At 41.6% G+C, this 24,216-nt stretch overlaps 1 protein-coding gene across 1 annotated transcript in view; it reads right to left on the reverse strand.

Annotated features, from left to right (window-relative positions):
* Nucleotides 1-1,891: 1,891 nt before the first annotated feature.
* The window catches only part of AADACL3 (arylacetamide deacetylase-like 3), a 78,412-nt gene continuing 56,087 nt past the window's right edge, over nucleotides 1,892-24,216 (reverse strand). The window contains exons 3-6 of the mRNA XM_010850062.1: nucleotides 9,231-9,364; nucleotides 6,198-6,414; nucleotides 4,144-4,207; nucleotides 1,892-2,971 (exon numbers count right to left, since the gene is read on the reverse strand). Coding sequence (XP_010848364.1) covers nucleotides 2,197-2,971; nucleotides 4,144-4,207; nucleotides 6,198-6,414; nucleotides 9,231-9,278 — 1,104 coding nt within the window. The 5' untranslated portion in view covers nucleotides 9,279-9,364 and the 3' untranslated portion in view covers nucleotides 1,892-2,196. The remainder of the gene's footprint in view (nucleotides 2,972-4,143; nucleotides 4,208-6,197; nucleotides 6,415-9,230; nucleotides 9,365-24,216) is intronic.

Consider the following 24,216-nt stretch of genomic DNA (forward strand, 5'->3'; position numbering starts at 1 on the left):
ATGCCTAGGCAGCAACCCAGCATAGCTGTTTTTCATCACAGTGAGGTGGCAGATTTAAACAGCCCTGTATGGAGCCTAGCATGCAGCAGACTCTCAGTGAACATTCATTCCTACCCCTTTTCCACTCCCTGAGCCTCTTCAGGAAGGACAGCCATGAAGCATAAAGGAGAAGAGAGGAGGATCATGTCCCCAGATCAAACCAACCATTGTGAGTGAAAGGGCTTCATCTCCCCCACTGCCTGCAGAAGAAAGCAGCCTCAGAAATAAGCCCACCCAGCACTCTTCCATACCTAGTGGAAGTGGGTGAAAGGGTAACCCACTGTCTCCACTGGGCACCATCTTCCTGTGGCTCAGCCACTCCTCACCATCCCACCATTGAAGAGCTGACCACCCAAATTTCCAGAAGGTCAGCTCACTTCCTTCCACCTATCTCCAGAGCTGGGGGTGAACCAAGGCCACAGTACAGGCCCAAGGCCACCAATCAGCTCACAGACCTGTCTCAGAGGGGACAATTCAGTAAAAGCTATGTGCTTTTAGTGAGTGATTCCTAATTCTCCAACAAAGCTGGTCTTCCTGTTGTGAATGGATCAAGAAGCCATCCAGTGGGATTCCTCTCTGCCCCACATGTCAGCTTGAACATTCACCTGAATGCAACTTAAGGGCAAACATGGGGCCCTTTGTGCAGTAGACTTTGTGCAGGTCCTTTGGTTCTTGGCCTATAAAAGCCACTGGCCAGTCAGGAGCAGAGCCTCCTGAGGACCAGGTGGGGCCAGCCTGAGAGCTTGGGCTATCCCTTTCAAAGGAATTTTTATTCCTAAGTGGCAAGTGGTCAAGTTGCCCAGTGGTCCTTGACATCTCTTGCCACTTCCAAGGACCTTGTCTCAGGCTTCAGTTGGGCTTCTACAGTAGAGTAAGTGTTGATGTGAGGGAGAACTCATGCATCCCCCATGCCCATCCAAGCACAGATGGAGTTGACCCCACCCTCCACTCCAAGGAGGGCACAGGACTTGGGGCTGGTCAGTCATAAACTTCCATGTTCTTGGTTTTAGCAACTGGATACACCACTCAGAAAACCAACAGAGCCATCAAATTGCAGTGTGATTTTTGCTGGGACTGCTGAGAATTAAGTAAATTCATTATAATGAACTTGATTATGGGAAAAGACAAGCCAAATCTAGAGAGGGGAAGGTGAAGTTCATAAGCATAGAGTATAGTAAAGAGAACGTAGCTGGTGATACTGTTTGAGTTCCTGGATCAAACCATGACTGATTTATCCTTGCAGTTTGTAGTTACATTAGCCAATATATTCTCTTTGATTTAGGCCAGTTTGAGCTGGTTCTGTTTTCTTAAAGTAGTGATAGTTCTCACTAACATATCTTCAGTTCTTTGGGCCCTCCTTTGATTTCCACTGTGGACATGGTTGAGTTTGATCAGATTTCATTGTCATAGATCTCCAGCTTGGGACTTAGCTTCCCTCTGGACTCTGCTGCTTGAGCACATATAATATTGCTTACGAGCCTTTGGCTAAAAGCCTGACTTTGACTCCAAGAGCTCCAGTCTGTCTTTATCCACGACCAAGTGTCAACCACTATGGAAAACCTACTCAATCCATCTTCACTCCTCCAGTCCAGGCAGTTGAGACTCTGAGCTCAGAGAAAGGGCAGGAAAAATGTTACCATGTACCCAGAGGAGGAAAATGAAACCAGTTTCTGCACCACCACCCAGCACTAGGACATCAGGACCCCTGCCCTCTGAACCAGATTGGAAGAGGCCCACAAGATTGCACATGATGCTCCCAGCTTATTCCAAGGTCCAGACAAGTAGACACTCCTGTTGCCCAAAGCCTGGATCAGCCTGGGCAGCCTGAACTCTCCCTCAAGGAGGCCATGAATGGTCTTTACTTGCTCATTCTCTCTTGTAAATGGTCACTTAAGAATGCCAGCTGAATTTTTCCCTGACAGTGATCATGGACAGAGAGCCCACCTTTTCCCTAAACTTGTCTCTTCTGCTGTTCTCCTTTTAGACATCAGAGACATGCATTCTAGGATTCCAGAACCTGAAGTAAGATGACATGGTAACCTCCACACTCTCCGCAGTCCTACCCAGCATCACCTACGTGAACAACAGGGACCCTCGATGAGAACTAGATGATGGCAGAATCCACACTTTTGCAACTGCAGCAGGAAGGAAAGATGGTCACAGCCCCTTTATGAAATGAGCCACAGCATCCAGAATCCTCGAGGAGCAGGGGAAGTAAAAGAAGCTCATGTCAGCGGTGGTCAACACTCCATGAAAACCATCCTCCATGTGGTGCCAAGTTACTCTAACCCCTAGGTCCTCCAACCTCTTCTTGTACAACAGCGAATCGTCCCGAAGTATATCGTACTCACAGCTCACGATGCAAGCTTCAGGGAGCCGAGACACTACTTCATCGTCTGCAATCAAGGGTGAGTTTACCACATCTAGAGTGATTTTTGTCTCCAGATAGGCAGCCTCATTCAGGGGCTCACGGGACATAGGCAGGTAACCTCTCTTCTTAAACTTGTCTGGGATGTTTTCTGCACTCAACCACTTCCTGTACTTTTCCCAGACTTCGGCAGGCAAGTGGGCGCCTTTCAATACAGTGCTTATCCAGGAGGGGCTGATGTCCAGGTAACCACACCAACAATAGAAGGCCAAATTGTGGTTAAGCAGTGGTATGTTTTTGTTTTGCTGATGGGAAGGGGACTGGAAATTCAGGCCCTGGAGAGCGGAATAGATGAGGATCTGAGCACGAATCTTGGGGAGATCAGAACGGTCCACAAACTTTTGACAAAGAACCGTTGCCACACTCCCGCCCACACTGTCACCACAGACTATGACCCGGGCTGGATCCACCCCATACGTATCCAAGGACTTCAAGAAGTGCATTGTACCCACCATGCAGTCTGTTAGTATCACTGGAAACCTATGCTTAGGCAACATGCGGTATCTGAAAAGGAATCAAGGAATATGGTTTACACTTACCACTCCTACAGGGCCCAAAACACCTGTGTCTAACATCCTTCTACCCATATTTCTTCTATAAAGTTCTTTTTCTGAGGCTTGAGAACGTGAACTCAAAGTAGAAGGCTTAAATGAGATGATAGACAAAGCCTTCAATGCCCAGGCACATAGGCTCAGAAATGCCTGAGGACTGACTTCTGTCAATTTTACTTACTTCACTGGTTATATCCCCACCAAGATGTTGGCAGTGGATATCTCTTCCTGGCATGTGCATTTAAATGAAACTGCAGGAACAGCTTCACATCAGAAGGAACAACCCAGGCCCTGGGTGATGATGTGTCAGGCAGCAGGCAGGACACCCAGGGAAGGTCTCTGTGCCCTGTTGAGGTTCCAGGTCGTGTGGTGACTTGCCCAGATCAGTTAGGAGAGACAGTGGCATTTTCATTTTTCCTGCTTCCTTCAGTGGGTCTCACCAGGGTGGATCCCCCTCTCTGGAGCATGGAAATGATGTGGCAGTGTTTGAGGCTGTCCTGGTTACAGTGCAGGGCATTGTGTGCATTTGGTGGAGGGAGGTACTCAGTGTGTAGAAGGTGCAGGGCTGTTCTGCTTCACATACAGTATTCCACCCAGACATGCACTGGTAGTGAAGTTCTGCCCCGGATGTACTTTGCAAAGACCACCCAGATGTACTTTGCAAATACCACCCCCCATCCAGTTTCCAGATGATGCAATGCTCTAAAGGCATCCTCCCTTGTGGCTCAGCTGGTAAAGAATCTGCCTGCAATGCAGGAGACCTGGGTTTGATCCCTGGGTTGGGAAGATCCCCTGGAGAAGGGAAAGGCTACCCACTCCAGTATTCTGGCCTGGAGAATTCCATGGACTGTATAGTCCATGGAGTCGCACAGAGTTGGATACGACTGAGCGACTTTCACTTTCACTTTCAAGGGCCACCCGCAGGAGGAATGCCCCATCTCTGCCTCTCCCTGCTTCTCCCTTCCTCTCTTTCTTCCCTGCCCTCCTGCTCACCATCATCTCACAGCCCATCCTGTGCTCCTGGCATCCCTCAACACCTGCCTGCCACAGACTCCTGGCTCCCTCCCCTTTATTGCCCCTGGGGCTCCTGGAATCCCAGCATCTCTCCACCCTTGCCTTACTCACCCAACTGCTAGAACCACTGCATCACTCTTCTTGCACAAGTTACAGCATATGCCATGGTATGTTTCTAAAAAATAAAAGGTTTGAAACGTTCAAGCAAGGGAGGTTAAGTGGGCTCCTTTTGCCAGCCATCCTCACCTGCCCCTTCTTAAGGATAACCTCAGAGGTCAAAGGGCTGGGTTGATTCTAACAAGGGTTTGCAGATTCTCCTCCAGCTGTAGTCAGCCTTCCTCTCTACTTTCTCACTCTCGTCTGTCGAGCTGTCTCAACAGCTTTCTCTAAGATTCACCCCCACCCCACACTTGCAACCCTATCGATTCTACAGTGCATTCACAGCATCTGAGAAGATGTCTGACCATGGAGTACAGTAGTTCAGTGGGTGAGCTATGGATTCAGACCTGAGTTCAGATCCCAAGTTTTCCTCCTTTTAGCTTGACCTAAAGTTGTACCGGGTGGGTCCCTTCACCTCCCTGAGGCTTCATTTCCTCTTCTGTAAAATGGATATAATGACAGTGATAGGGTTGCTGGGAACTTAGATGAGATGCTTTCCAATATATATTCGGTGCAGACAAATACTGTTTGATTCCACTTACACGAGGTATGTAGAATACAGAATAGTCAAATTCATATTCAGAGAGTACACTGGTAGATGCCAGGGTCCACTGGCGTGTTGGGAAGAGAAATGAGGACTAAGTGTTTAATGGGGACAGAGACTCAGTTTAGGAAGGTAAAAAATTCAGGAAATAGATGATGGTGTGAGTTGTACAACAATGTGGATGTATTTAGTGCCACTGAACTGTACCAATAAATATGTTTTATATTATGTGGCTTTTACTACAATTTAAAAAAATTTACAAAAAATATTATGCATCTACACAGATTCCATAGTATCTGCCATGTAAATATTAATAATGTCAACAAATAAATATTGGCTCACTATCATTGATTATGCAAACCATAACAAAACCACGGTTGTATTAAATCCCTTATTCTCAAAGTCTACAGCAAAGAGACTCTGGCATTCCACAGATCAAGAAGTACTATGTAAAGGTGTTTTTTCTCCCTAATTTCTCCACAATAGAAAAAATTAAGACATATTAACACTGACCCAATTTTGTACTCATCCCTCCCCCTCACTAATTTTCCTCTACTCTTTGGTCCTCCTGTCTGTCTGTACCAGAAATTTGTCTCAAGCAATACCTATTGTGAAACACACTTGTGTTTTCATTGTTTTTAATCCTTATTTACAACTAAAGAGAGGTGGTGGTCACACATTTGAATGTACTAAATACCACCGAATTGTACACTTTAAAATGGTGAATTTTATGTTGTGTGAATTGTGTGTGTGTGTGTGTGTGTATAGAGAGAGAGACAGAGAAAGTGAAGTCACTCAGTCATGTCTGACTTTTTGTGATCCCATGGACTGTAGCCTACCAGGCTCCTCTGTCCACGGAATTTTCCAGGCAAGAGTACTGGAGTGCATTGCCATTTCCTTCTCCAGGGGATGTTCCCAACCCAGGGATCAAACCCGGGTTTCCCACATTGCAGGCAGACGCTTTACCATCTGAGCCACCAGAGAAATCCTTAATATATATGTATGGTATATATCGGAGAAGGCACTGGCACCCCACTCCAGTACTTTTGCCTAGAAAATCCCATAGACGGAGGAGCCTGCTAGGCTGCAGTCCATGGGGTCGATAGAGTCGGACACGACTGAGCGATTTCACTTTCACTTTTCACTCTCATGCATTGGAGAAGGAAATGGCAACCCACTCCAGTGTTCTTGCCTGGAGAATCCCAGGGACGGGGGAGCCTGGTGGGCTGCCGTCTATGGGGTCGCACAGAGTCGGACACGACTGAAGCGACTTAGCAGCAGCATGGTATATATAGATATGTATATGATCTGGGCCCCGGTAACTGTCCTGGTGTCCCCTGGCCATAATAGCAGCTTTGAGACCCCAGGAAGATGATAGGAGTGCCACCTCCTGCTGAAAGGTGTGTCCACCTGGCTGTGCTCTGGGACATCTGTGCAAGGGATCTAAGGAAAGGACTCTTACTCAAGCTCCCTAGGATGCCCCCACCACCATGGTAGAACACAATGCCAGGCCTGAGACCGCTCGCGGGTGCCTTGGGCTGATACAGCTTCACCGGGATCGTCCCAAACCGGAGGTCCTTGACCACCACATCTGGATGCTTCTTTAGTGGCAGCAGATCGTGAACGAAACGGACAAATTGGGGCATAGAGCAGATTCTCAGTTTCTCAAAAATCAGCCCCTGTTGGTGAGAGAAAAGGAAATGGGATGAGAAGGGTTTCAGAGTGTGCTGTGCCAGGGCTCTACCACCACAGTACCCTCTGCAGAGTGGCTGCAGACTGGACCACAAGCCTGCAAGTCCCCCACTATGCCTCCATCACTTGCAGAAAATCCATCCTCACTGAGACCCTCACTGCTCCAGTACCAGCACCTCTCAATCCTCTCTCTTCAGACACCCAGCCCCACAAACCAGGCTCTGGTCACCCTTCAAGGGACCCTAGAAAGGCTCCCACCTCAGCCTGCACATGTGGTCTTTTCCCAGGGAGGCCTTTCTGGACCATTCTGGTCATCATAGCCATCCTAAGCATCTGCTGCTATTTTAAAGAGTGGTAATTGCATAGTGGTTATGTTTTTTTAAAGGGATGGTGGGGCAGAGGGAGGTCTTATTTTTTAGAAATACCTAGAGAAATATTTTTAGATAAAAATAATATGATATCTGGGATCTACTTATAAGGAAATGGGAATGAAGGAAAACGTAATGGCACAGATGAAGTAAGATTGGTTGGGAATCAATAATCATGAATAATATGAGTTGAATGTCTGAGGCTTCTTTATACTATTCTGTCTCCCATCTTTATTCTGTCTCCTGTCTTTATACTATTTTCTCTGGGTTATATCTGTAAGTTTGCATGATAAAAAATATAAACAAGTAATGTGGGCTCTCCCCCAGGCACTCTCTTTCTAGTGGTTCCTCATCCTTTCTGTACCAAGGGCATTTGGGCTTTTAGCAAAGTTTGTGGCCTTTTCACAGAATACATTTGAATATATAAAATAAATACATAGGATTATTACATTTTACTGAAATATAGTTATCAAAATACTAGAGTAAATGTATGCTGTAATAATATACCTTCAGTACTTCCTTATTAGCATACTAAATAGAAGATCTAGTGGCTGGTCTAATACTATCATAATTTCAAAAGAACAAGGTACACATGCGATTGTTTGCAATCTGCTATGCCTGTAATAGGCTCTGAGAATATCCGTGATTCCTCTTGCTGACAAAGTTGAGGGTTCTGCTGTCCCAATGGTGATTTGTTCCCTTCATGCATGATGGAAGGAAATACCACATTTGCATTAGATGTTAAGTGAAAATGGGGCAATTTTCACCCCATCCAAACTCATGGACTCTGCATTCTGTTACCCTTGGCGGTTCTAGGAACTCCAGGTTAAGAAACCCTACTATACTCTACTGTAGCCCTACTGTTTTACTCTCCTCACAGCACCTCCCACTTTGTCATTTGGTTTATTTGTAGCAAGTTTGCTTATTTATTGCTGACTCCCCACCTGGCACTGCCCTGAGTGTTCAGACTGCCTGCAAGTCACCTCTGTCTGGGGCTTTATTTCTCTCACTCATCACTAATCCTCAGAGCTGGAAAGGGAGAATGATACATAGCAGTTACACAACTTTGTAGGAAAAAAAATCAAAAAATAGCAATAAGGCTAATATTTATGGATGGTTTACTCTGTGCTGGGCACATAAAGTCCACTCTGAGTAGATTAACTCATTACGTACCCACCAAGTGCTATGAAGCTGGGTCTCTTACTTTCCCTGATCCTGCAGATGAGGAAATTGAGTCACTGTATTTGGAAACCCAAAGTGTAGACTATGAGAGTCAAGGCCAGGAAAACCACAGGACTGAACCATCCCATCTCATACAAGCTGACCCTACAGGTAAGAAAATTGGCCCCTGAGTTCTCCTGCATCAAGGTTACATTGAGAACAAGTGCTTGCCATCACTTTTCATGAAGTAAGAGACTAAAATGTATCTTCTGTATTCAATCTCCATCAGCCCTCTGGAAAATCACAGCAAATACTAATTGGCAATATTTACACAATCCTTGCCATGATATACTTACAAGTATTTGATTAAATTATACAAACCAGCAACAATGAGCAGAATCTGACTATATTACAGAAAGAGTTTTCCATCTCTCAAAAGCAATAAAATATTTTTCTAAAAAGTCACATTCTGGAGTTGCACTCATCTCTACTCATTTACTCATCTGCTGCATCTCTTTATTTTGTGGTTGGCGGGTTCTAGGTAGCAGGTAGCCAACACAGGCCCCAAATTCAGAACAATTATCCCTGTCTTCACCACTCCACAGAATGGTGGATGTCATGGAGAAAATAAGACAGGAGGTGGGGTGGAATTTCTCTGTTATCTGAGGAAGTGAATCATTTTTGGAATGTTGTGGCTCTTAGCCCAGGCCAGCTTGAAAAACATCAGGAAGAGGTTAAGAACCATGTTATCCAATAGAAAATCTTCAGGTTTGGTAATACACCGTCAGCCTCCATAGCCATGATGTGACTGTTAGTTTAACTGAAAGCTACTGGTATGTTCTTTTTCTAGTTAATGTTGGTTGCTCAGTCATGTCTGACTCTTTGCGACCCTGTGAACTGTAGCCCGCCAGGCTTTTCTGTCCATGGGATTCTTCAGGCAAGAATGTTGGAATGGGTAGCCATTCCCTTCTCCAGGGGAGCTTCCTGACCCAAGGATTAAACCTGCAAGGGCAGGCAGATTCTTTACTGTCTAAATCACCAGGGCAGCCCTTTGTTTTCTTAATCTGCTCTTAATCATCTGGAAAGAAAGTGAAGTTGCTCAGTCATGTCCGACTCTTTGCAACCCCATGGACTGCAAAGGCCTGCCAGGCTCCTCCCATGGAATTTTCCAGGCGAGAGCACTGAAGTGAGTTGCCATTTCCTTCTCCAGGGGATCTTCCTGACCCAGGGATATTATTCTCTGGAGGAGGGGACAAACAAAACACAAAACTCACCCATGTTATCAAAAGCTGGAGGATGCAGTTGAGGACCCGCAGTCTCATTGGATGGCTGATGGCAGCAGGGATATCTGTGGTGAGGAAGTGGTTGCTGAAGACCCATAGTCCGACACCCACGGAGGCCACACAAGCTATAGCAAGGAGCAGGAGGAAGAACGAGATCAACATCCTGCTGTTTCTACCATGGGAGAGGCCAAGAGGAGACTGTGCTCAGGACAGGACCATTTGATACAGCTGGGAGACGGCAGATGTGCTCCACTTATAAACCACCACCTGCACTCTCCACCTTCCCATATCTTGCAAGCATTGGTCCAGCCAGGTGAGTCACAAACTCAGGTGAGGGCCTGGTTTTAGGACAGGGCCCATACAGAGGACAAAGTGGCTTGTGCAACCTGACCCAGCTGGAAAGGAGAACTCCAAAGTTCAAGTTTGCATCTAGCACTGCTACTAGAAATGGCCTTAGCTAAATGACTGCAAGGAGATCAAACCAGTCAGTTCTAAAGGAAATGAGCTCTGAAGATTCATTGGAAGAACTGATGCTGAAGCTGAAGATCCAATACTTTGGCCACCTGATAGGAAGAGCCAACTCATTGGAAAAGACCCTGATGCTTGGAAAGACTGAAGGCAAAAAGAGAAGAGGGCAGCAGAGGAGGAGACAGTTGGATGGCATCACTGACTCAATGGACATGAGTTCAAGCAAACTCTAAGAGATAGTGAAGAACAGCGGAGCTTAACATGCTGCAGTCCATGAGGCTGCAAAGAGTCGGATGCAACTTAGAGGCTGAACAATAACAAAGTGAATGTGGACATCATACACAGTGTTCCTTCCACTAACACTCTGACCTCTTCACCACCTCCTAATTCCACTCTGGTTGCGCTGACTAATCCTCAACCTCCCAGAGGCCCCAGGGCCTTGGAACTTACTATTCCGTGTGCAACATTCTTCCCTGAGACTTCAGCTGGCCTCAATCACTCCCCTACTGTGAGTCTCTGCTCAAATGTCACTTTCTGAGTGAGGCCAAACCTGGCCACTTTATTTAACATTGTAAGTCCCCACCAGTATTCCTATACCCACCCTGGCCCACCTGCATACTCTATTGCTATGGCCTTTGTCATTGTCTGGGATACCACATGCTTCACTTGTTCACATATTACCTTGAATGTAACCTCTGTGAGGACAGGAATTTTTGTTTTGTTCCTTGCTTTCTCCTCAAAAGCTAGATCAGGGTTTGGTACTTAGTGGGTGCTCAGCAATGTCTACTGAACGAAAGAATGAATGAACAGGCTTTGTCCTTTTCATCATAAAGCAGAGAAGAAAAAACTGAACTCACCTCTTTCCAGATTGGGTCAGAGATTGATATCAGCATTCAGAATCTTCCCTAACCACACAGTCCCTCGTCCTCTGTAATAATGATGATGTCTGCCATTTCTCCCACCTCCCCCACCCTCATGTCAGGGCAGTGGTTTTTAAACAAGGGGATTTTACCCCGCCCCCCTGGGCACATCTGGTCATGTCTAGAGGCATTTTTGGTTTTCGCCACTCCGTGGGGTGGGGACTGGCACTGGCATCTTGCAGGTGGACCCCAGAGATGTTGGGAAGCATTGTACAGTGCACAGAATGGTCCCCAGAACAAGGAATTTTCTGGTCCAATGTATCAGTAGTATTGAGGTTGAAAAACCCTGAGTTAGTAAGACTTGGATTTGTATCCTGCTGAATGCCAGCATTCTGATCATGAGCAAGTTATACTCTCTGATCCCTCATTTTCAAATCTGTAAAATGGGAAGGATAATAGTACCCCCATGGAGTTGTTGGGTGAAACAAAGGCACTGTGTCTGTAAGCACCTAGCCTGAGCCTGGGTGTTTTGTTGTTCAGTGGCTAAGTCATGTCCCACTCTTTGTGACCCCAAGAACTGCAGCACTCCAGGCTTCCCTGTCCTTCACTATTTCCCAGGGTTTGCTCAAATCCATGTCCATTGAGTCAGGGATGCCATCCAACCATCTCATTCTCTGTCATCCCCTTCTCCTGGATGTGGGAACACTCAATACATTTCAGAGAGCAAGGCTGAGACAAGGTTTATAACAAAAGACAAAATAGGGCATTATATAATGATAAAGGGATCAATATAAAAAGAATATCATTCATTAACATATATGCACCTAATATAGCAAATAATTAAGCAAATATTTATAGACATAAAGGAAGAAACTGATAATAATATTATAAGATTAGGGGACTTTAACAGCCAACTTACATCAATGGACAGATCACCCAGACAGAAGATCAATAAGGAAGCAGTGAGACATAAATTGAAGTTGAAAGGAATGTCTACAGGACATTCCAACCAAAAACAGAACACACATTCTTTTCAAGTGCATATAGAGCATTTTCTAGAACAGATCACATACTAGGGGGAAAAAACCAAGACTCAACAAATTTAAGATGATAGAAATTACGTTAAGTATTTTTCTGAACACAATAGTATAAAACTGGAAATCAAATACAGGAAGAAAATGGGAAAATTGCAAACATGTGGAGACTAAACCATATGCTACTAAACAAATGTGATCTTAGAGAAAATGCTTTAAATTTTCACTGTTGAGCATGATGTTCGCTTTGTTATAAATAGCCTTTATTATGTTAAGGTATGTTCCAATTACACCAACTTTGTAGAGTTTTTATCATTAATGGATGATGAATTTTGTCAAATTTTTTTTCTATATCTATTGACATGATCATGTGATTTTTATTAATGTTATGTGGTGTGTCACACTGACTGATTTGCAAATCAGTCAAATTTGCAAATTTGCAAATCAGTCAATTTGCAAATCAAATCCTACTTGATCCTAATGCATAATTCTTTCAGTGCATTATTAAATTTGATTTGCTAACATTTTGTTGAGCAGTTTGCATCTATGCTTGTCAGGGATATTGGCCTATAAATTTTTGTGTGTGTATCTTTGGTTTTGGTATCTGGGTAATGCTGGCCTCATAGAATGAGTTTGGAAGCATTCACTCCCTTGATGTTAGCTCTTTATATATTGGTAAAGTTCACCCGTGAAGCTTTCTGGTCTTTGACTTTAGCTTATTGATAGTTTTTAAATTACTCATTCAGTTTTATTATTATTAACTGGTCTACTCAGATTTTTCTGTTTTTCCTGATTCAGTCTTGGAAGATGATATGTTTCTTCAAAATGGCCCAATTTGTAATCATATAATTGTTCTCAGTATTTTTTATGATTGTTTGCATTTCTGTGATATTGGTTGTAACTTCTCCTCTCACTTCTAATTTCATTCATTTCGGTCCTCTCTCTTTTGTTCTGGTACATCACCATTTCTTTTCTCTTGTTTCTATCTTTCTCCAAGCAATTCTCAACATCTGACATACTGCGTATTTCTACATATTCTCTTGCTATGTCTCATCCATGAAATTAAAAGACACTTGCTCCTTGGAAGAAAAGTTATGACCAACCTAGATAGCATATTAAAAAGCAGAGACATTACTTTGCCAACAAACGTCTGTCTAGTCAAGGCTATGGTTTTTCCAGTAGTCGTGTATGGATGTGAGAGCTGGATTATAAAGAAAGCTGAGCACCGAAGAACTGATGCTTTTGAACTGTAGTGTTGGAGAAGACTGTTAAGAGTCCCTTGGACAGCAAGGAGATCCAACCAGTCCATTCTAAAGGAGATCAGTCCTAAATAGTCATAGAAGGACTGACGCTGAAGCTGAAACTCCAATACTTTGGCCACCTGATGCAAAGAGCTGACTCATTTGAAAAGACCCTGATGCTGGGAAAGATTGAAGGCGGGAGAAGAAGGGAATGACAGAGGATGAGATTTTTGGATGGCATCACCGACTCAATGGACATGAGTTTGAATAAACTCTGGGAGTTGGAGATGGACAGGGAGGCCTGGCGTGCTGCAGTCCATGGGGTCACAAAGAGTCGGACAAGACTGAGCGACTGAACTGAACTGATGTCTCATCAGAATTATCCAGTGACTTCCCTCCTCACCCTTAAGAAAAGCCAAACTAATCACAGTGGCTGAGAAAACTACCAGGAATGGTTTCTGTTACCCCACTGACCTCTTTTCATCCTATTTGTCTCCTCAGTCACTCTGCCAGTCACACTGGGCTCCCTGTTGCTCCTTGAAGGCATCAGGCTGCTTCCTGCCATAGAGCCTTAGTACTTTCTCTTCCCTCTGTTCATTAGGTTCATCTCACAGATATCTGCATGGCTAACACTCTCATTTCTTTCAGAATTTATGATCAGACAAGTCTTCCTTAACTATCCTATTTGTAATTCCATCAATTCCCCTCTGCACCAGAACTCCTCATTCTCTTTTTACTGCCTAGCAAATATCACCTTTTATCATACCATGCATTTATTTATCTCATTTACTCCATGAATACTGTAAGTTTCATGAAAACAGGGGTTTTTGACTCACTTAAAATCATTTAAAGTGTCTCAATAAACAGTGGTTGAATGAATGAACAGAAGGCTGAAAAATAGGAAATGCAAAGGCAAAGATGTAAGGGATTTTAAGAAAATATTAAAATTCTAATTTGGCCTGGTTCCTTCTGAGATGCCTGATTGCATTGCTACAGTATTGTGGATACAGTGGTGTGGCATTTCCTGCCTTAGATGCTAACTCAATGCTGACTTTGCTAAAGGGAAGGAACCATTACATTTTGCATGGAGGTAGTGACTAACTTTCCCTCTCTCTACCAGATAATGTTGTTTTGAGCCTTCACTGCCACCAAAGGATCACTTCCAGATTTCTCAGCTGGGCAACCCATGGATTCTTTGACAACCCTTGCGATTCTACTCCTACAGAGTTATGCATTTCCTAACTGCTGTTCATTGTCACATAACAGGCATTTGGAGGCAGAGGAAAGGGAAGTCAAAGTTTCAGTTAATGACCTCTGTTGCTTTGGTGTGTAGGAGGCAAAATCATCTGTTGAGAGAGGGTTGAGCTAGGATAGAGATGATGAAATATGAACCATCACTGATGAGTCTGGGAAAGATGGCTGATAACAGAAAAGAGAGTGGTTGAGCAGGATAAATGTGTTTGGGAAAAACACAGTATTTAAGATGTTTGAAGTAGGTTTTAGAAAAATGCATCATTTGTGGTTTAAAATTTAAATGATTAACAAAATACATTTTAAAATTTCAGCCTCACCAATATCTTTAAAAATGTATATGTAGTACATATATAGGACTTCCCTGGTGGCTCAGATGGTAAAGAGTCTGTCTACAATGTGGGAGACCCAGGTTCGATCCCTGGGTCAGGAAGATCCCCTGGAGAAGGAAATGGCAATCCACTCCAGTACTATTGCCTGGAAAATCCCATGGAATATTACTCAGTCATAAAAAAGAATGAATTTGAGTCAATTCTAGTGAGGTGGATGAACCTAGAGCCTACTATACAGAGTGAAGTAAGTCAGAATAAGAAAAACAAATATAGTATGTTAATGCATTTATATGAAATCTAGAAAAATTATATTGATGAACCTATTTGCAAGGAAGGAATGGAGACACAGTTGTAGAGAATGGACTAGTGGACGGAGAGAGGGAGGGAGAGAGTGGGATGAATGGAGAAAGTAGCATCAGCACACATACACTATCGTGTGTAAAATGGATAGCTGGTAAGAAGTTGCTGTATAACAAAGGGAGCCCAATCTAGTGCTCTGTGATGGCCAAGAGTGGTAGGATCGGGGGGAGGGGACAGAGGCGCAAGAGGGAGGTGATATATGTATAATTATGGCTGATGCATGTTGTTGGATGGCAGAAACCAACAGAACATCGTAAAAATTAAAAAACAAAAAACGTATGTTAAATATTGATATATATTTTTTTCATACCAAAATACTTTAATGGGAATATCCAATCCTCGCAAAGGTAAGGAAGCAAGAATATGTACATAAAGCTGTTAACCTTTCAGAACACAATTCAGCTATATGTATCACAAGACTTAAAAATGCTTTATACCTTGAATATTAGTAGTAACTATTAGGTTGATGCAAAAGTACTTGTGATTTTGCAGTGTTGAAATTTGCCATTTGCTATTGGAATATATTCTTAAATAAATGTGGTTATGTTATACATCTTTTTAATGCACACTTCTCATTTTATGTTCTTTTGTTAATGACTTATTACTCGCTATTTATTTTAAATTTATTTGAGACTATAGAAAAAATGTTAGATAAAAAGCAAATTCCAGTGATTTTTTTTTTTTAATTCGAGTTCAAAATGGGTTATAAAGTAGCAGAGACAACTCACAATATCAACAATGCATTTGGCCCACGAACTGCTAATGAACACACAATGTAGCGGTGGTTCAAAAAGTTATGCAAAGGAGACAAGGGCCTTGAAGAAGAGGAGCATATTGACCGGTCATTGGAAGCTGAAAACAACCAATTGAAAGGATCACTGAAGCTGATCCTCTTAGAACTACAGGAGAAGCTGCTGAAAAACTCAGTGTCAACCATTCCATGGTCATTCAGCATTTGAAGCAAACTGAAAAGGTGATAGAGCTCGATAACTGGGTGCCTCACGATCTGACCGAAAGTCAAAAAAACTGTCATTTTGAAGTGTCATCTTATCTTATTCTACGCAATAACAGCAAACCATTTCTTGATCGAATTGTGATGTGTGATGAAAATTGAATTTTATATGACAACTGATGATGACCAAGATCAGTGGTTGAACCAAGAAGAAGCTCCAAGGCATTTGCCAAAACCAAACTTACATCAAAAAAAGATCATGGTCACTGCTTGGTGGTCTGCTGCCCATCTGATCCACTACAGCTTTCGGAATCCAAGTGAAACCATTGCATCTGAGAAGTATGCTCAGCAAATCAATGAGATGAACCGAAAACTGCAACGCATGCAGCTGGCATTGGTCAACAGAAAGGGCCAAATTCTCCATGATAACACCCAACTGCACATTGCACAACAAATGCTTCAAAAGTTAAACAAATTGAGCTACAAAGTTTTGCCTCATCTGTCATATTCACTCAACCTATTGCCAACTGACTACCACTTCTTCAAGCATCTTGACAACTTCTTGCAGTGAAAATACTTTACAACCAGCAGGATGCAGAAAATGTTTTTCAGGAGTCTGTTGAATCTTGAAACATGGATTTTCATACTACAGGAATATATAAACTTATTTCTTTTTGGCAAAAATCTGTTGATTGTAATGGTTCCTATTTTGATTAATAAAGATGTGTGTGAGTCTAGTTATAATGATTTAAAATTCATGGTTCAAAGCTGTAATTACTTTTTCATCAACCTAATAAATATGCTCTGGGTCCTTTGGCCCAGTAATTTCACATATTAAAAATATACATTAAGGAAATATTGCAAAGTACTAAAGAAAATTGCCTTATATATCAAGACAATCACTGTAGCACTTTTATAGCATTAAAATATTGGAAAACAACATAAGTATACAGCAACAGATATATAATTAAAAGGATAGGAACTATGATGCACACTTTTAAAATTATATCTAAAAGAACCACAAAAATGATTATACTGTAATATGAAAGAATAAAAGTAGAGTGAGAACAAACTATTCTAAAACACAATCATAACTTACAAAAAGGAAACAATACAGCATTAAATACAGTTATATATTAGAGAAGAGGTGAGAAGATTCTCTCTTATTCATATGACAACTAGAGAACAAACTTCAGGGCTATAACAAATTTAATGTAATCTGGGCAATTTGTTCAGTTCAATAAGCAAATATTGAGACCTAATAAATGCCAGGCAGTACCCTAGGTTCTATTGTGTATAAATGGCAGTTTGTGGCACTACAGAAGAATTTCAAAAGGAAAACATGTGTTTCAAACATGAGACATTTGAGTCTTGACAAGAAAGGAAGGAAAAAAGGAGAGAGAGAGGCAGAGAGGGAAGGAAAAGGGAAAAGTAGAAAGTAGAAGTATTTTATTGAGCTATCCCAGAGTTACAATATAGTTCTGCACTTCCTCAAAAATGCCATCATCCAAAGAAACAAAGAATATACAGTGGAGGAAAGACAGTCTCTTCAATAAGTAGTTTTAAGAAAACTGGACAGCCACAGGCAAAAAAGAAAGAAAGAAACTAGATCACTACCTCACACCATACACAGAAATCAACTCAAAATGGATTAAAGGCTTGAATGTAAGAACCAAAACTACAAAACTCCTAGAAGAACACATAGGCTGCATGCTCTTTGACGTCAGTCTTAGCAATATCTTTCTAAATACATCTCCTCAAGCAAGGGAAACAAAAGCAAAATTAAACAAATGGGGCTACACTAAACTAAAAAGCTTCTGCACAACAAAATGAAAAGACAACCTACCAAACATAAAAAGATATTCACAAACTATATATCTAATAAGGGATTAATATCCAAAATACATAAAGAACTCATACAACTCAGCAACTAAAGAGCAAACATTATCCAAAGGGTTGAGGACCTGAATAGGCATTTTTCCAAAGAAGACATACAGTTGACCAACAAGCACATGAAAAGACATTTAACATCACTAGCTATCAGAGAAATACAAATCAAAACCACAGTGAGATACCAACTCACCCATATTAGAATGGCTGTTATCAAAAAGACAAGCTATAACAAGTGTTGGTGATGATGTGAAGATAAGGGAACCCTTGTACACTGTTGATAGGAATGTAAATTTATGCAGCCACTATGGGAAAGTGTGGACGTTCCTCAAAAAATTAAGAATAGAACTACTGTATGATCCAGTTACACCCCAAACAAGGTATTTATTCAAGAATATGAAAACACCAGGTGGCACTAATGCCTGCCAATGCAAGAGACATAATAGACACAGGTTCAGTTTCTGGGTTGGGAAGATTCCCCTGAAAGAAGGCATGGCAACCCACTTCAGTATTCTTACCTGGAGAATCTCATGGACCGAAGGGTCTGGTGGGCTGTGCTCCATAGGATGGCAAAGAGTCAGACACAACTGCAGCAACTTAGCACACAGGATGAAAACACCAGTTTGAAAAGATACATGCATGCACCCTTATGTTCATCACATTATGTATGATTGTTGAGATATGAAAATAACTGGACTTCCCATCAGTGAATAAACAGATGAAGAAATATATGTGTATCTACTCAATCATTTAGTTGTATCCTACACTTTGTGACCCAATGGACTATAGCCCACCAGTCCTCTGTTCATGGAATTTTCCAGGTGAGAATACTGGAGTGGGTTACCATTTCCTACTCCTGGGGATCTTTCCAACCCAGGAATCGAACCCATGTCTTCTGCATTGCAGGCACTGGCATACGGATTCTTTTTCACTAGCGTCACCAGAGAAAAACTGCAAGATATCATTGTTTTTATGGCTGAGTAGTAGTTCATTGTGTGTGTGTGTATATATATATAAGCATGTATGAAGTCATATATATAAACACACACACAATGGAATACTACTCAGCCATAAAAACAATGAAAGCTTACCACTTGCAACAACATGAATGGACCTTGAGAGTATTATGCTAAGTGAAATAAATCTGATGCACAAAGACATATAATGTCACTCATATGTATAATATGATATAAAAATGAATAAAAATAATAAAAATAAATGGACAAACCAAACCAAACAAAAAGAAATGCATAAATATAGAGATTAGAGTAGTGGTTACCAGAGGTAAAGGGAGGATGTGGAGGGTGAAATGGGTAAGGAGGTCAACTATATGGTGATAGACGGAAATTACACTGTATCGTTCAGTTCAGTTCAGTCGCTCAGTCATGTCCGACTCTTTGCAACCCCATGAATCGCAGCACGCCAGGCCTCCCTGTCCATCACCAACTCCCGGAGTTCACTCAAACTCACGTCCATCGAGTCGGTGATGCCATCCAGCCATCTCATCCTCTGTCGTCCCCTTCTCCTCCTGCCCTCAATCCCTCCCAGCATCAGGGTCTTTTCCAATGAGTCAACTCTTCGCATGAGGTGGCCAAAGTACTGGAGTTTCAGCTTTAGCATCAGTCCTTCCAAAGAACACCCAGGGCTGATCTCCTTCAGAATGGACTGGTTGGATCTCCTTGCAGTCCAAGGGACTCTCAAGAGTCTTCTCCAACACCACAGTTCAAAAGCATCAATACTGTATACAGAAGTAGAAATATAATAGTGCTATACTGTATACAGAGGTAGAAACATTAATGTTCAATATATGAAACATATAATGTTACATAAATCAGTATTACCTGAATAAAAAATAAATTTTAAAAATAATTCTTAAAATGCCATCACCTGCAGTCCTGAAATCATTCCCCACATAAATGTCATCAGTGATATACTAGTTCTAGACACCATTTCTCCAATGATATTTGTTTCAAATCTACAGATAGGTTTCCATTCACATGATTGTTTAAGGATAGGGAAGTAACACTAGCACTCAAAAATAAAATCGGAAAAATAAAAACATAAAAAATAAATTGACCCAATTTGGAGAAAAATATGGAAATCCTCAAAAATCAACCCACCTTATTGATCAAAAATGTTCATAATTATTCAAAACTAACTCAATATACTCAAAAATAATGATTAACACATTTAAATTGATATTTATGGTCACATAATTTTCATTTTATGTCACTTATTATTAATACTAAATAATTGCTGTTGTTGTTGTTCAGTCTCCAAGTCATGTCCAACCCTTTACGACCCCATGGACTGCAGCACACCAGGCTTGCCCATCCTTTACTATCTCCTGGAGTTTGCTCAAACTCATGTCCATTAAATCGGTGATGCCATCCAACCATCTCATTCTCTGTTCATTCTCTGTTGCCCCCTTCTCCTCCTGCCCTCAATCTTTCTCAGCATCAGGGTCTTTTCCAATGGGTTAGCAATTCACCTCAGGTGACCAAACTATTGGAGCTTCAGCTTCAGCATCAGTCCTTCCAATGGACATTCAGGGTTGATTTTCTTTTAGTATTGCTAGTTTGACCTCCCTGCTGTCCAAGGGACTCTCAAGAGTCTTCTTCTGCACTACAATTCAAAAGGATCAATTCTTCAGCACTCAGCCTTCTTTATGGTCCAACTCACACATCTGTACATGACTACTGGACAAACCATAGCTTTGACTATACAAACCTTTGCTGGCAAAGTGATGTCTTTTTATTTTAAATACGTTGTCTAGGTTTGTCATAGCTTTTCTTTCAAAAAGCAAGCGTCTTTTAATTTCATGGCTGCAGTCACCATCTGAAATGATTTTGGAGCCCATAAAATCTGTCATTGTTTCTACTTTTCCCCCTTCTATTTGCATGAAATGATGGGACTGGATGCCATGATCTTAAGTTTTTGAATGCTGGATGTTAAACCAGATTTTCCCCTCTCCTCTTTCATCCTCATTAAGAGGTTCTTTAGTTCCTCTTCACTTTCTGTCATTAGAGTGGTATCATCTGTGTATCTGAGGTTGTTGATATTTCTCCCAGCAATCCTGATTCCAGCTTGTGATTCATCCAGACTGGCATTTCCTATGATGTACTCTGCATATAAGGTAAATAAACAGGGTGACAATATATGTCACCAGATGTACTCTTTCCCCAATTTTGAACCAGTTCATTGTTCCATTTTTTGACCTGCATACAAGTTTGCAGATGTTGGCAATTTGATCTCTGGTTCCTCTACCTTTTCTAAATCCAGCTTGTATGTGTAGAAGTTCTCATTTCACATACTGTTGAAGCCTAGGTTGAAGGATTTTGAGCATTACCTTACTAGCATAAGAAATGAGCACAACTGTCCAAGAGTTTGAACATTCTTTGGCATTGCCCTTCTTTGGGAATGAAAATGGACCTTTTCCAGTCCTATGGCCACTGCTGAGCTTTTCAAACTTGCTGGCATATTGAGTGCAGCACTTTAACAGCATCCTCTTTTAGGATTTGAAATAGCGCAGCTGGAATTCCATCACCTCCACTAGCTTTGTTTGTAGTGATGCTTCCTAAGTCCCACTTGACCTTGCACTCCAGGATGTCTGGCTCTAGGTGAGTGATCACACCATCATGGTTATCTGGGTCATTAAGACCTTTTTTGTATAGTTCTTCTGGGTATTCTTGCCACCTCTTCTTAATCTCTTCTGCTTCTGTTAGGTCCTTGCCATTTCTATCCTTTATTGTGCTCATCATTCCATGGAATGTTCCCTTGGTATCTCCATTTTTTTGAAGAGATCTCTATTCTTTCCCATTCTATTGTTCTCCTCTGTTTCTCTGCACTGTTCACTTAAGAAGGATCTCTTGTTTCTCCCTGCTGTTCTTTGAATTCTGCATAACACTTGGGCATATCTTTCCCTTTCTCCTTTGATTTTCACTTCTCTCATCTTCTCAGCTATTTGAAAGGCCTCCTCAGACAATCACTTTGCCTTCTTACATTTCTTTCTTTGGGATGGTTTAGGTCATCACCTCCTGTACAGTATTATGAACCTCTGTCCATAGTTCTTCAGGCACTCTTGTCTATCAGATCTAATCCCTTGAATCTATTTGTCACTTCCACTGTAAAACTGTAAGGGATTTGATTTAGATCATACCTGAATAGTCTAATGGTTTTCCCTACTTTCTTCAACTTAATTCTGAATTTTACAATAAGGAGCTCACGATCTGAGCCACAGTCAGCCCCAGGTCTTATTTTTGCTGACTGTATAGAGCATCTCCATCTTCAGCTGCAAATAACATAATCAATCTGATTTCAGGGTTGACTATCTGGGGATATCCATAGGTAAAGTTTCTCTTGTGTTGTTGGAAGATGGTGTTTGCTATGACCAGTGTGTTCTCTTGGCAAAACTCTGTGAGCCTTTGCCCTGCTTCATTTTGCACTCCAAAGCCAAACTTGCCTGTTTCTCCAGGTATCTCTTGACTTCCTATTTTTGCATTCCAGTCTCCTATGATGAAAAGGACATCATTTTTTGGTGTTAGTTCTAGAAGGTCTTGTAGGTCTTCATAGAACCATTCAACTTCAGCAAAATTAATAAGTAATAATATATTATTAATATATTACATACTAATTTAATCTTAAACTTTCATATTATTTTTTATTTTGTCTTCACAACATAAGGTTGATATTATTACTGCATTTTAGAATTGAGGAAGCTGAAGTTCAAAGAGGCTACATAATTTAAATAAGGCCAAATGTCCAGAAAATTTTAAAACATTTTAAACGTATAGAAAAGGGAGATCTTGGCAACTCTCTAGCCATGCTCTGTGCTTCAGCACAGTGCCTTCCCAGATTGAAGCTCCTAGAACAGCTTCAGTAGCAGCACAAAGTAGGCCCTCATTTAATATTACTGATTATTATTAATCAGGCTTCCCTAGTGGCTCAGTGGTAAAGAATCCACCTGCCAGTACAGGAAACACAAGTTAGATCCTTGGGTTGGGGAGATCCCCTGCAGAAGGAAATGGCAAACTGGTCCAGTATTCTTGCCTGGGAAATCCCATGGAAGAGAGCCTGGCAGGCTACAGTCCATGGGGTCACAAAAGAGTTAGACACGACTTAGCAACTAAACAACAGCAAACATTAATTGCCATGTAATTCAAAAATGATGAACTTAAAGTCTGATACCTAAGCAAAGCTGAATTACATTTCAAAGGCAAAGCAATACATCCTGAAAAAATTAATGTATTTTAACTTAATTAAAATCTCAAGTTTATTTTAACCCTACTTAGCCAACTTTAGTTCCTTATCTTTAGACACCAATTTAAAAGCAACACAGGACCTTTCTCTTTTCAAAAAACAGAAAATAAGATTATTATCTGTAGTCTCAGAAAGTTTGTGCCTTTCAGATACATATTTCAGTACTTCTGGTTTTCTGATCTAGGCTCAGTAACAATTACTACAAACTTCTGTTTTTGAAGACAGTATTGTATTTTGGTTTTCTTGGAAAACACCACTGGTTACACACTGTTATCACAATGAGGCAGCCCCAAGAGGAAGTGGACAAGTTTTATTAGGACCCTCCTCTTCATCATAAAAGGTTTGAAAGGTTTGGAAACCCTAGTGGTCAAAAATAAAACTAGCCACTTAAGAAACCTAAACTTCGCTTTCAAAGCAGTGAAATAAAAGGTCATCAAAATAAAATGAAGAATCAAATTCTGAAAATAGCAAAATGGTTAAATAGTATTCTTCTGTCGAAACTTTCATTTAATGAGGATTTTATTCCTCAACTCAGAACTGACATCTCCACTAGGGTGGGGTCAAGTAACTATCTTTTTAAATCAATCATCCTGAAGGAGCTTTCTTACCCTGACCTCAGAAATGTATAAAAGAAAGAGTTCTAAGTTTAAAGTCAGCTGTAAGTTCTATTTATTTTCCTGACACTTGACCAGCTGTGTAAAAAAGAGAAAAGAACAGGTTCCTTCCTGATTCTCAGAGATACAGTGACTCTCAGATGTGGTAACATAGATGGAACTGCTTTATAAAGAACAAAGCCCAGAATAAGAGGGTCTTAAACGCTTTTCTTCCCAGGGTACATTTGCCAATGTCTAGAGACACTTTTGATTGTCACAACTGGGGGCACAGGTGCTACTTGGCATCTAGCAGGTCAAGACCAAATATACTGTTAAACATCTGACAGTGTACAGGACAGTAACTTATACAGGCTTCCCTTTATATACATGGGTGGATTCAGCTGGTAAAGAATCTGCCTGCAATGTGGGAGACCTGGGTTCAATCCCTGGGTTGGGAAGATCTCCTGGAGAAGGGAAAGGCTACCCACTCCAGTATTCTGGCCTAGAGAATTCCATGGGGCTGCAAAGAGTTGGACATGACTGAGTGAGATAGTTGGATGGCATCACCGATGTGATGGAGTTAAGAGTAGGCTCTGGGAGTTGGTGATGGACAGGGAAGCCTGGCGTGCTGCAGTCCATGGGGTCGCAAAGAGTCGGACATGACTGAGCAAATGAAATGCCTGACTGTACATATATACAAAGGAATACTACTCAGCCATAAAAAGGAAAAAAAAACT

The sequence above is a fragment of the Bison bison genome, unplaced genomic scaffold (genome assembly GCF_000754665.1).
Source record: "Bison bison bison isolate TAMUID 2011002044 unplaced genomic scaffold, Bison_UMD1.0 scf7180017864289, whole genome shotgun sequence".
NCBI classification, from domain to species: Eukaryota; Metazoa; Chordata; class Mammalia; order Artiodactyla; family Bovidae; genus Bison; species Bison bison.